The sequence below is a fragment of the Papio anubis genome, chromosome 6, assembly GCF_008728515.1.
Source record: "Papio anubis isolate 15944 chromosome 6, Panubis1.0, whole genome shotgun sequence".
In the NCBI taxonomy this organism is placed as follows: domain Eukaryota; kingdom Metazoa; phylum Chordata; class Mammalia; order Primates; family Cercopithecidae; genus Papio; species Papio anubis.
The window spans coordinates 17,823,241-17,837,281 of NC_044981.1; the positions used below are offsets into that span (position 1 = coordinate 17,823,241).

At 42.2% G+C, this 14,041-nt stretch overlaps 1 protein-coding gene across 15 annotated transcripts in view; it reads right to left on the reverse strand.

Annotated features, from left to right (window-relative positions):
* The window catches only part of KIF13A (kinesin family member 13A), a 230,481-nt gene that overhangs the window by 42,489 nt on the left and 173,951 nt on the right, over positions 1–14,041 (reverse strand). For all 15 annotated transcript variants that reach the window (XM_031666952.1, XM_031666945.1, XM_031666939.1 and 12 more), the window contains 4 exons: positions 9,055–9,217; positions 5,737–5,877; positions 4,364–4,513; positions 642–803 (listed from right to left, as the gene is read on the reverse strand). In XM_031666952.1, the coding sequence (XP_031522812.1) occupies positions 642–803; positions 4,364–4,513; positions 5,737–5,877; positions 9,055–9,217 (616 nt within the window). The remainder of the gene's footprint in view (positions 1–641; positions 804–4,363; positions 4,514–5,736; positions 5,878–9,054; positions 9,218–14,041) is intronic.

Here is a 14,041-nt window from a genome sequence, read left to right on the forward strand (position 1 = left end):
ATACAAATAAAACTCCAATAAACACTAAACATTCTTTTATTTCAGCTACCTCAAATTTAACAGTAAGCAATTAAATAAATCGGTCATCCATTTGACATCTGAAAATATTATATCTGACACTGTGACACTAAGGATTGTATCGATAATGAAATCTGTACCACAGTTCTGTAACTATAGTATACAAACTTGGCAACAAATACACACATCCCTGCAAAAGCTTCCTGAAGGGGTGGCCTGCCCCTCCACACCTGTGGGCATTTCTCATCAGGTGGAACGAGAGACTTGAGAAAAGAAAGAGACACAGAGACAAAGTATAAAGAAAGAAAACAATAACAGTCTGATCTCTCTTTCTTTTCCCCCACACTTCCCAATGACTGAGGCTACCTTTAACAGAAAAACATAATTCACTAAGCAACATACACTTCTTGCATGTCAAATACATAGATACTTTTGAAATTTGATGCAACTGTCAATAGAAAGTGTGCTATATTTCTGAAAACAAAGTACTGTCCACCATTGTATCTGCTGTTACAAAATTCAACTTTTACTACCCTGGATGAAAAACTCTCATAAGATTTTTTGTAAAATGGTTTTGCATGAAAAAGGTCATTCATATGAGCCTCCCATCACTGTCCTCTCACCCGACATGTCAGTTTTTTGACTCGGTGAATGATTTCCCCGCTGCTGTCTACAACTTCAAGGCTCCCACTTTCACTGGAATTCTCCGAAGAGTCATCCTCCACCACACGCTCTGGAACAGCTCCTGTAACACGCATCACTTCCACGTGGAGACGCCCTGCAACCTGGGTCAAGGAACCAGAGCGCCTCAGAGTTAACAGACATCTTGTGGGCAACCTCGACCTAAGACAGACGTGCCTTCTACAATGAAACTGGACAGGGGCTCTGCAGCTGCTGCTTGGTCATCTTCGGTAACGGGAGCCCTGCTACTACCAGAGCAGCCCATTCCACCACTTGCCCCTGTGATCGTCCTGCCTTAGTGTGAGCCAAATTTGCCTCCCTGCAACTTGCCTTCTGGAGTCATCCTCAAACGTATTCTTCCACAGGACAGCCCAGGAATAGCTTAAAGGCAGCTCTCACAGTCTACCTGGAGTCATCTAGTATCCATGTGTTTTTTTTTTTTTCCCAAGACGGAGTCTGGCTCTATAATCCAGGCTGGAGTGCAGTGGCACGATCTCAGCTCACTGCAACCTCCGCCTCCTAGGTTCAAGCGATTCTCCTGCCTCAGCCTTCTGAGTAGATGGGATTACAGGTGCGTGCCACCAAGCCCAGGTAATTTTTTTTTTTGAGACGATGTCTAGCTCTGTCACCGAGGCTGGAGTGCAGTGGCATGATCTTGGCTCACGGCAACCTCTGCCTCCTGGGTTCAAGTGATTCTCCCGCCTTAGCCTCCCAAGTAGCTGGAATTACAGGTGCCTGCCACCATGTCCAGCAAATTTTTCTATTTTTAGTAGAGACAGGGTTTCACCGTGTTGGCCAGGCTGGTCTCGAACTCCCGACCTCATGATCCACATGCCTCGGCCTTCCAAAGTGCTGGAATTACAAGCGTAAGCCACTGTGTCCAGCCAATTTTTGTATTTTTAGTAAAGACGGGTTTTCACCGTATTGGCCAGGCTGGTCTCGAACTCCTGACCTGGTGATCTGCCTGCATTGGCCTCCCAAAGTGCTGGGATTATAGGCGTGAGCCACCGCATCTGACTATGTTTTTTAAAATATTCATGTGAGTGAATATAAAATGCTTAATTCACTTATTCATTTGACCAAAGAGCTAGCTCATGAAATACCAAAATAAAAACACAGGTTCTGCCATCAGGGAACAGTCAAAGGAGGCAAGACAGAGAAGTAACTCACTAACAGGCCAGGTGTGGTGGCTCAAGCCTGTAATCCTAGCATTTTGGGAGGCCGAGGCAGGTGAATCACCTTAGGTTAGGAGTTCAAGACCAGCCTGGCCAACATGATGAAACCTTGTCTCTACTAAAAATACAAAATAATAAAAAAAAAAATTAGCCAGGCATGGTAGGTCACACCTGTAGTCCCAGCTACTTGGGAGGCTGTGGCAGGAGAACTGCTTGAACAGGGGAGGGCAGAGGTTGCAGTGAGCCGAGATCGCACCACTGCACTCTAACCTGGGCAACAGAGTGAGACTCGGTCTCAAACAACAACAGCAATAAAACTCACCAATAACAGCATAGATTAGTTGCTATAATAGATATATATGTGAGTGTTATAGGATAAACTTACCCACCAGCAAATATTTACCAAGAACTAACTGTGCCAGGAACTGTGCTAAGTGCTGTGCATCCAACAGCAAACCAAATGGACAAGGTTCCTGGGCTCGGGCAGCTTTTATTCTCTTGAGAGTAGAGAATGGGTGTGTAACTCAGATTGGCGCTGAGAGCAGGATGAAGGAGGGTTCCATAAAGCAGGGCCATTAGATCTAATCCAGGAGGAACAGCATATTGAAAGCCACACAAATATGAGGAAAGTTATTTTAAAACTTTTTCATTAAAAGGCTTTAAATTTTCTATCATGGTGGCTCTCTGGATAGGAGTCAGTTTAACCATGTTTCTCTTAAAGCTGGCTGCACAGAATCAAATTAGAGGAAAAGGATTATTCTGAAATTTACATTCTTGGAGTGCTTTAATTGTCTTAATTATCTCTCGTCACACAGTTTCAGGTTGTAATAACTGTGGCTGTCACTACACATGTGTACAAGGTGACACATGTTCTGGTAGTGCACTGTCATCCTAAACAGGGAAGGTTATTTTTAAAGGTAGATTAGATCCAACTTCCACACAGCAATTGGCACTGGCACCAAGGACCTAAGAGAAATCACATGATGATATCTGAGAAGTAAGACAAATACAGAAGAAGCAGTAAGATGAGGGAAGAAAGGAAAAGAAATCAGAAGATAGTTGTTCTTAATTTTTTTTTTTTAATGCTTTTCGATAATCTAATTCACTTTAATATAATTTCAGGGGGATTCATGGAATACTCAAAGCACACCACAGACTCCAAATTAAGAAGTCCTGACCTAGGGACTCAGCCACTGAATCACTCTGCCATCTTAATTGTGCTCACTTTTTCTTTCTGAGACAGGGTCTCGCTCTGTTGTCCAGGCTGGGCTGCATTGGTATGATCACGGCTCACTGCAGCTTAGACCTACCTGGGCTTTGGTGATCCTCCCACCTCAGCCTCCTGAGTAGCTGGGACTATGGGTGCTCATCACCATGCCTGGTTAATTATTATTTTTTTGAGACAGAATCTCGCTCTGTCACCCAGGTTGGAATGCAGTGGTGTGATCTTGGCTCACTGCAACTTCCGCCTCCCGGGTTCAAGCGATTCTCCTGCCTCAGCCTCCCGAGTAGCTGGGACTACAGGTGCCCGCCACCATGCCTGGCTGATTTTTTTGTATTTTTAGTAGAGATGGGGTTTCACCATATTGGCCAGGCTGGTCTCAAACTCCTGACCTTGTGATCCACCCGCCTCAGCCTCCCAAAGTGCAGGGATTACAGGCGTGAGCGATTGCGCCCTGTCCATGCTTGGTCAATTTTTAAACTTCTTTTTTAGAGATGGGGTCTCACAATGTTGACCAGGCTGGTTTCAGACACCTAACTGTGCCCATTTTTCTCATGGGAAAAAGCACTGTTAGGCACTGGTCCTCTGGAACAGAATGTCCATGGCGTGTTTCCATAGTGGATGGTGGGCTGTGCACCTATACCCAACAACTGGGAACCTGGGTCTATACTGCAGCTTCACTTTGGGCAGAATGGCATCTTATTCTTCGCCTGCTCTAAGAATCACAAGAAATAACTTGGTAGTTCAAGGTACATTTTCTGAAATACCTTATGCCTACCTAGGCCACTATATCTAAACAGCTGAAACACCAGAGTTTAAAAGGAGGGTAACAAGGAGTCATTGAAGCCTGTTTTGTCTGAGTACTCTGGATTGCAAAATAATCCTCCTAAGCTGTATCTTATAAAGACCATTTAGGGGCCAGGAAGGAACTAGAGTATATTGCAAAAGTATGAGATTACCTTTAAAAAGAGAGAGCAATATGGGGCACAGAGCTGAATATGGTTTCCAAAATATTTCCAATTTGATTAAAACAAAGAAAAAACTTGTGACCTCCAAATATTAAATGTGTTATAATAATCCTTTAAGACCATGACTTAATCCTCAAAGCTTCTAATATCGATTATTAGTAGAGAAAGAAGAATGCAGATCTTGACTATTTGCCTTAGTTTCTTGATCCACCTCAAGAACACAGCTTAAACAGAATGAAAAACAAAATAAAACGAAAAACTTGAACCACCATCGTTCTCCAAGGCTGGCCTGTGCTTACCTCCCCCTGCTGGCTGATGATAGGGACTGCATACTGGAGTTTCACATCGCAGAAGAGGCATTCCAAGAACACATTCGCCACCCCGATGAGGTTGTGATTCTCTTGGGCTTCATAGAAAGGGTCACCTCGTTTCCCGCAGAGTCTCTTTGCCTGAGCAGTAGGAGGAGCCAGTGAGTGGATGAATAAGAAACACAACATCAATTTAAATAATATTATTTAAAACTAGAGTTTGAAAAAAAATTTACAGAATCTAGCCATTTAAACAGGAAGTAAAATTAGAATGTCACATAAAGAAAAACTAAATTAGCCAGGTGTGGTGGCGCATGCCTGTGGTCCCAGCTACTCAGGAGGCTGAGGCACGAGAATCGTTTGAACCCAGGAAATGGAGGTTTCAGTGAACCGAGATCATATCACTCCAGCCAGAGTGAGACTCTGTCTCCATTAAAAAAAAAAAAAAAATTAGCCCATAGGAGGGGCCTGCTTGCTGGGGAGCTAAGTGATGCCTGTGCAGAGGATTCCTCTTCAGTCCCTGCCTTGTCGTCCCTACCCACCTCACCTGCAGCTTTTTTATTTCATCCCCTTTGCTTTGCCTCATCTCCTTTGCCAAGTCTTCTTTTCCACTGCTAATGTCCAAAAAACGGATTATGCAAGCTAAAATTACTCTTAGTAATCTACCCAGCCATGATCACAGCTAGGGGTGTGTGAACACACATTAATGAATGTGAAATCCACACTGGCCCCAGCCAAGCTGATTTTTCACAGCACCGATAAAATGGCATAAATTTACTTCATTCTACTTCTTTTCACTTGAAATGTAGTAAACATGAAGCCAGATAAGAATCTACTGGCCGGGCGCGGTGGCTCAAGCCTGTAATCCCAGCACTTTGGGAGGCCGAGACGGGCGGATCACGAGGTCAGGAGATCGAGACCATCCTGGCTAACACGGTGAAACCCCGTCTCTATTAAGAAATACAAAAAACTAGCCGGGCGAGGTGGCGGGCGCCTGTAGTCCCAGCTACTCGGGAGGCTGAGGCCGGAGAATGGCGTGAACCCGGGAGGCGGAGCTTGCAGTGAGCTGAGATCCGGCCACTGCACTCTAGCCTGGGCGGCAGAGCGAGACTCCGTCTCAAAAAAAAAAAAAAAAAAGAATCTACTATACGTTTTCTTCATTTAGTTCCCATCTGTGTGGGGATCACGTGTTATATTACTGATTTGACTTAGCACTTCTTTCAAAATCACTTGTAATTTATTTTCCTGATATAAATGTCTCAAGTATCATCAGCACATCTGTGTGTGTGTGTGTGAGATGCTAAATCGCTTATATTCTCTGTTTTTAACATGACAAAATCTCCTTTACATTTTGTCTCTTTTACCTCAGGAACTTTTTCCTTCCATTCTTGGTAAAGGTCTCTCATATCAATTAATTTATTCTCCAGCTTCTCGATGGTCCACACTTGGGTGCTCTTTCCTTTCCTCCTCACTTGGATAGCTGGCTCACTCACTATTGCACCTCTCTGCATAAGGAAGAAAAAACAAACTGTTATAACTCCTTTTTCGATTGCTAAAGTAATATATATACAACAGTAACATAGTAAGTTTGCAAAACACATACATGTATACAAAAGAAGATAAAATTCTACCACCTAGAGGGATAGTCTGATTTATTTTCTCTCTTCTATGTACACTCATGCACACTTAACTTTTATCACAATCAAGACTAAACAAAAGTATAACTTCACACCCCAATCCTCTCTCCAGTTTTGATATTGTGATCATTTTTCTTGTATTGTTAAATATTCTTCATAAACATGAATTTTTTTTTTTTTTTTTTTTTTTAAGATAGGGTCTTGCTCTATCACCCAAGCTGTAGTGAAGTGGTATGATCTTAGCTCACTACAACCTTGACCTCCTGGGCTCAAGCAATCCTCCCACCTCAGCCTCCCAAGCAGCTGGGACTACAGGCACATGACATCATGACTGACTATTTTTATTTTTTTTTGCATTTTTTTGTATAGATGGGGTTTTGTAACATTGCCCAAGCTGGTCTCAAACTCCTGCACTCAAGTGATCTGCCCACCTTGGCCTGCCAAAGTGCTAGGATTATAGGTGAGAGCCACCAGACCCAGCCATAGACATGATTTTTTAATGGCAACATAGCAGTATCCATAGCATTTGGATCTACTACACATTTGACTAATTATTCTATTGTTTGACATCATGTCTGTTTCAAGTTTTTGCTATTATAAAGTCCACTATGATAAGCATCCTGGACACTTCAATGACTATAGGCTTAGAATAAATTTCCCAAAGGGGAACTACTAGGTCAAAAGAGTAAAACCCAGCAAGACTGATAAGATACTCCCTGACTCATTTTCTAGCTTGCTTGCTGGAAGAAAAAATGAATGGATGAAAAACAATTTTCTTACTTTATTTAAATTTAGTTTTTCTTTTTTTCTGAGTCATAGAAAAACAATTTTCTGGCTAGGCACGGTGGCTCATGCCTGTAATCCGAGCACTTTGGGCGACCAAGTTTGGTGGATCACCTGAGGTCAGGAGTTTGAGACCAGCCTGACCAACACGGTGAAACCCCACCTCTACTAAAAATACAAAATTAGCTGGGCGTGGTGGCACATGCCTGTAATCCCAGCCACTTGGGAGGTTGAGGCAAGAGAATCACTTGAACCTAGGAGGCGGAGGTTGTAGTGAGCCAATATCATGTCACTGCACTCCAGCCTGGGCAAACAGTGAAACTCCATCTCAAAAAACAACTGTTGCAGGAAGTCAGGAACCCTGAACGGAGGGACCAGCTGGAACTGTGGCAGAGGAACATGAATTGTGAAGATTTCATGGACATTTATCAGTTCCCAAATAATATTTTTATAATTTATTATGCCTGTCTTTAATATCTTAATCCTGTTATCTTCATAAGCTGAGGATGTATGTCACCTCAGGACCACTGTAATAATTGTGTTAACTGTACAAATTTATCGTAAAACACGTGTGTTTGAACAATATGAAATCAGTGCACCTTGAAAAAGAAAAGAATAACAGTGATTTTTAGGGAACAAGGGAAGACAACCATAAGGTCTGACTGCCTGCGGGTCCGGGCAAAAAAAGCCATATTTTTCTTCTTGCAGAGAGCCTATAAATGGACATGCAAGTAGGAGAGAGATTGCTAAATTCTTTTCCTAGCAAGAAATATTAATATTAACACCCTAGGAAAGGAATGCATTCCTGGGGGGGAGGTCTATAAATGGCCGCCCTGAGAATGTCTGTCTTACCTGGTTGAGATAAGGACTGACATATGTCCTGGTCTCCTACAGTACCCTCAGGCTTACTAGGGTGGGGAAAAACTTCGCCCTGGTAAATTTGTGGTCAGACCAGTTCTCTGCCCTCAAACCCTGTTTTCTGTTGTTTAAGATGTTAATCAAGACAATACGTGCACCGCTGAACATAGACCCTTATCAGTAGTTCTGCTTTTGCTCTTTGCCTTGTGATCTTTGTTGGACCCTTATCAGTAGCTCTGCTTTTGCCTTTTGTCCTGTTCCCTCTGAAGCATGTGATCTTTGCTAGACCAGTATTAGTAGTTATGCTTTTTGCCCTTTGAAGCATGTGATCTTTGTACCTACTCCCTGTTCTTACACCCCCTCCCCTTTTGAAACCCTTAATAAAAACTTGCTGGTTTTGAGGCTCAGGTGGGCATCACGGTCCTACTGATATGTGATGTCACCCCCAGCGGCCCAGCTGTAAAATTCTTCTCTTTGTATTCTTTCTCTTTATTTCTCAGCCGGCTGACACTTATGGAAGATAGAGAACCTACGTTGAAATATTGGGGGTGGGTTCCCCTGATAAACAACAACAACAAAAACAAAAAACAATTTTCTTCAAAGTTTCTCTCTACAGGAGAAATTCTTCAAGGTGAAATGACAGGAAGCTCTCAAACGCTTGCAAAGAGTTCTGTGTGTCTGAAGCCAGGTATCATAAAAAGTCTTCCTTTCTTGTAGAATTCACTCTTAAAAAGGTACCATAGCAGGCCAGGCACAGTGGCTCACGCCTGTAATCCTAGCACTCTGGGAGGCCGAGCGGGTGGAACATTTGAACCCAGGAGTTCAAGACCAGCCTGGCCAATATGGCAAAACCCTGTCTCTACTAAAAGCACAAAAAATAGCCAGGTGTGGTGGCACGCGCCTGTAATCCCAGCTACTCGGGAGGTTGAGGTAGGAGAATTGCTTGAACCCGGGAAGCAGAGACTGCAGTGAGCTGAGATCATGCCATTGCACTCCAACCTGGGTGACAGAGTGAGACTTAGTCTAAAAAAAAACCCAAATAAACAAAAACCAGGTACTATAGCCTACACATATTCCCCCAATTCAGAAAGGGGTATTTACATGCAAAAAAAAAAAAAAACAGGTAAAATATGTTTCTAGTTTTATTGTTTTAAAGAAGGCATATCAATTAGGAAGTCCTTCAGCCACTAAAATTCTGTGTATTCTGCTTATTACATATCTAAAAACATCATTTAAATAGCATTCTTACCCAATGAGGTGTATAAAGAATGTATTGAAATAAATAAATACCTCTGGCTGATATCAGGATCTCCTCAGGAATGTTTCTGGGATTTCAGTTTTAGATCCTGTTTTACAGTATTTACTATTGTACATTTTGCCCTCTCACTTGAAGGACATTCTTACCTTCCTATTGGCACTGAGGTTTGCAGCAGGGATCTGAAGAGTCACTTGGTAATCAGTGAGTTTGCTCATTTCCTCAGCCAAGAAGTTTGCTTCCCTCACCAAGGTGTTAGCTTTAACCAGCTGCTCTCGCAGTTTTGCCAGGCTTTGTCGGAAGAGTTCGTCCCTGCAGTGTCACAGAAAAGGGAATGAGAAAATCTAAAACTGCAATCCCGTTTCTAAGTGAGCATCTTATTAGAAAATGGTAGAAAACTCCTCTCGTGCAGTATTTTTCAAACTATTTTACCAGACTACCTCTCATCCTTCCCTCCTGCCCACAGACGGGCTATCTGTTGAGAACTACTGATGGGGAGCAAATTGTTGAGCGACTTAACTGAAAACCACGTTAATTATGTAACATATGAAAACGATCAGATTGTGATATGAGGATGCAAAAAACCAGTACAGGAATCTTCAGGAAAAACAAACGATGATTATGACTTGTGTGTGCTGAGGGAGGGTGGTGCGGCAGGGAGCGGCTGATAGATGAGAGAAACCTGGAGTTAGGAGAACAAAGTATTTTTTCATGACTTCTGCAGCTGGCAAAAGTCATGCCGTGGTAAGGTAGTTCTGCTGTAGCAGGAATTCTTTTTTTCAACTCTCTGCACAACATTACTTGCTGATAAAAAGTTTCTCTAATATCCCAAATTGGTCAAAATCATCTTATATGTTCTCTCAGCCCCATGCCTTTAGCATTCATAGCATTTGCCATAGTTAGAACTTTTCATCTTTACTAGTGTAATTATTTAATACCTGTCTCCTACTAGGCTGTTAAGTGCCGCGGGGCAGGGACCATGTCTTTTTTTGCTTGCACTACACTAGCTCCTGGCCAAGTGCACGACCCATTGTAGGATATTCAAAAAAGGCCCCCTGAATAAAGAAAAGAGTGCTTCTGGATTTCACATTTGAATCCGGGTTCAAAAGTCACTCCATCTAGCAATTGCTCTGCGCCATATATAACTTCTCTTTTCCACCATTTACACACTGCAGGAAACTCTTATATCATAGAAAAATAATGAGCTCAAAGCATCTAAATCTCTACTCCCCACTCGTCACCTTAGAAATGACAGAGGATACATGCTGCGAGGATGCTAATGTAAAGCAAACAGTTTCTTAAAACCGTATTACTAGCTGGGGGCAGTGGCTCACGGCTATAATCCCAATACTCTGGGAAGCCGAGGTGGGAGGATCACTTGAGGCCAGGAGTTCAAGACCAGTCTGGGCAACATAGCAAGACCTCATCTCTATTAAAAAAAAAAAAAAAAAACAGAAAAATGGTAATACCATTTTTCTGGTCACCCACGCTTAGATTTGTTCAGTCAGTTCGGTCTCTTCTCTTTTCTACAACGTCCAAAAAGTAAGCCTATTGACTCCTCCTTTGAAGCATCTCCTAAGTCTCTCTGTGTTTTATCATATCCCTGGCTCAGAGCCCTTACACCTTCCCAATAATCTCACGGCACCCAGGCTCTTCTTGCTCCACTGCAAGGCAGTCCTTATCAAGCCCTGCCTTCCCCAGGCCAGTCCTCGGCTCAATGCCTTGAAGGGCTCCTCTTCTCCCATAAAATAAATCCCAAACTCTGAGTCTGTAGCCTCCCACAACCCCTATCTAATACTTTTGAACTTAATTTTCCCTGCTCTTCCATTAAATCACCTTCTACACCAGTGGTCCCCAACCTTTTTGGCACCAGGGACTAGTTTCATGGAAGACAACTTTTCCATGGACCGAGGTTGGGGAAAGGGAGAGTTTTGGGATGACTCAAGTGCATTATATTTATTGTACACTTTATTTCTACTATTATATTGTAATAGATAATGAAATAATTATACAGCTCACCATAATGTAGAATCAGTGGGAGCCCCGAGCTTGTTTTCCTGCAACTAGACAGTTCCATCTGGGGGTGATGGTAGACAGTGACAGATCATCAGGCTCAATCAAGACTCTTATAAGGAACATGCAACCTAGATCTCTTACATATACAGTTCACAATAGGGTTTGTGTTCCTATGAGAATCTGATGCTACTGCTGATCTGACAGGAGGTGGAGCTCAGGCAGTAATGCAAGTGATGGGGAGCAGCTATAGACACAGATGAAGCTTCGCTTGCTGGCCCACTATTCACCCTCCTGTTGTGCAGCCTCGCTCCTAACAGGCCACGGACCTGTACCAGTTTGTGGTCCAGGGACTAGGGACCCCTGTTCTAGACTACACAAAACAGTTATTTTGCAGTCTCCCAAATACATCTTACTCTCTTCCATTGCTTTTCATCTGTTCATGCCAATCTGCCCATCCAAAATGTCCTCTACTTTCTCTCTGCTCGTCAAACTCTACCTCTCAAATGTGCTTGAAATCCTTCCTTCTCCCTGAAAATCCCTGTAGAAGACTCAATACATACAATATTTACTAAATACCTACCAGGTGATCACATCATTCTAGGCACTAGGGATACTTCAAAGGATTCCCTGTCCCTTGCAACTCATTTTCCAGGGTAGGAGATAGAAAACAAACAAATAACTATTAATATATAATCCTAATGTTTCCTATTGTTCAATGAAACTGTTCTTTAATTTACTATTACGATTTAATTTTTCCACAAGTTTATATCTTGTTTCATACTACATTCTAAGTGTACAAAGAGAATAAATGACATCTGTGGCTTTCTTTGTAATTCTCACCAGAATTAAATATACTTGATTCTCAAACCATCAATATTAATGTAGGTAAGAGTCCTTCATTATTTCACGACCCATCAACATTTACTTAGGTAAGAGTTCTAGCTTCTTATATAATCACATACAATTAATGACATCTTAATTTTATCCAGTGAAACCTGACAAAAATCAATAATGCAACTATTCTTATGTTTTTGAATGACATTCCCAAAATAGATCTTTATCTTCTTTTTTCCTTCTCTCTATCCTTTCTTTCCTTCTCTCTATCTCTTTCTTTCCTTCTCTCTATCTCTCTTTTTCTTGGAGATAGGGTCTCCCTATGTTGCCCAGGCTGGAGTGCAGTGGCTATTCAGAGGCGTGATCACAGTGCACTACAGTTTCAAACTCCTGGGCTCAAGTGATCCTCCTGCCTCAGCCTCTGGAGTAGCTGAGACTATAGGCCTGTACCACTGTACCTGGCCTCTACACTTTTCTTTACTTTTCTTTCTTTCTTTTTTTTTTTTTGAAGAATTTAAGCCCCAAAGAAAATCAATCTGGAATTAAGGGAAATGAAAAAAATATTATAAACTATTTAACTGAAAAACACTATGATTAAAAGCAAACCACTTTCTTTATCAGATACTTTTGTTTTTTAAAATGTAAATATTTTGACTTATTTTGGGTTCAGGGGTACATGTGCATGTTTGTTATATATAGGTAAACTCGTGACTAAGGGGTTTGATGTATGGATTATTTCATTACCCTGGTAGTAAGCATAGTACTTGACAGTTTTTGTTTTCTTTCTTTCTTTTTTTCCTGAGCCTCTCCCTCCTCCTCCCACAGGCCCCAGTGTCTGTTGTTCCCCTCTTTCTGTCCATCGGTTCCCATGATTTAGCTCTCACTTATTAGTGAGAACACGTGGTATCTGGTTTTCTGTTCCTGCATTCGTTTTCTAAGAATAATGGCTTCCAGTTCCATCCATGTTCCTGCAAAGGACATGATCTTGTTCTTTTTCATGGCTGCATAGTATTCCATGGTATACATGTACCACATTTTCTTTATCCAGTCTATTGTTGGACATTCAGGTTAATTCCATGTCTTTCCTACTGTGAACAGTGCTGCAATGAATATACATGTACATGTGTCTTTATGGTAGAACAACTTATATTTCTTTGGGTATATACCCAGCAGTGAGATGGCTGGGTGAAAAGATAGTTCTGTTTTTAGCTCTCCGAAAAATTGCCACATTGCTTTCCACAATGGCTGAATTAATTTACACTCTCACCAACAGTGTATAAGGGTTCCCTTTTCTTTGCAACTTTGCCAGAATCTGTTATTTTTTGACTTTTTAATAATAGCCATTCTGACTGGTGTGAGATGGTATCTTATTGTGGTTTTGATTTGCATTTCCCTAATCATTAGTGATAATTAACACTTTTTAATATGCTTTGTTGGCCACATGTATGTCTTCTTTTGAAGACACTTTTGCTTTTATCTTTTATATTGTTTAGTAAATAGAAAGGATATCAACGGGTACAATTATACCAGTTACCCTTAAACAGCTAGCTGTTGCTTGGCGTAAAGCCACCAGCTCATAGTAAATGTAAAAAAGGCAGCTCTTCAGAAAAAGGACCATCTGATAACCTTTTTCTGTTTCTTCCAGGCACAATAAAGTATAACAAGTAACATAACACCTGGTGCAGTGGCTCATGCCTATAATCCCAGCACTTTGGGAGGCCGAGGCGGGTGGATCACCTGAGGTCAGGGGTTCGAGACCAGCCTGGCCAACATGGTGAAACCCTGTCTCTACTAAAAACACAAAATTAGCCAGGCGTGGTGGTGGGCACCTGTAATCCCAGCTACTCAGGAGGCTGAGGCAGGAGAATAGCTTGAACCTGGAAGGCGGAGGTTGCAGTGAGCAGAGATCATGCCATTGCACTCAAGCCTGGGTGACAAGAGCGAAACTCCATCTCAGAAAAAAGAGTAACAGAAGTATGATAAATCTTCCTATTTCAGTATACAGACAGATGAGTGGGTAGCTCCTGGGGAAAATATAATTGACTCCCTTCTCTTTATTTAACATTAACAAGTGCATGACTGTTGCAAGCCTTTCACTGCAGGGCAGGGTTCCCTTTTCTCCTCTTGGGAGTCACCTTCCCCGGGTGTGGCCTGTGTTCTGCATCTCATTGCTAGCGAGAGATGCAGTGTGTGTGTGTGAGTTACAGGAAGAGCTCTAGAGTCAGACTGCCACGGCTCTGATCCCATCGCCCAACTTACCAGCAAACTGACCATCTGGGTAAATCA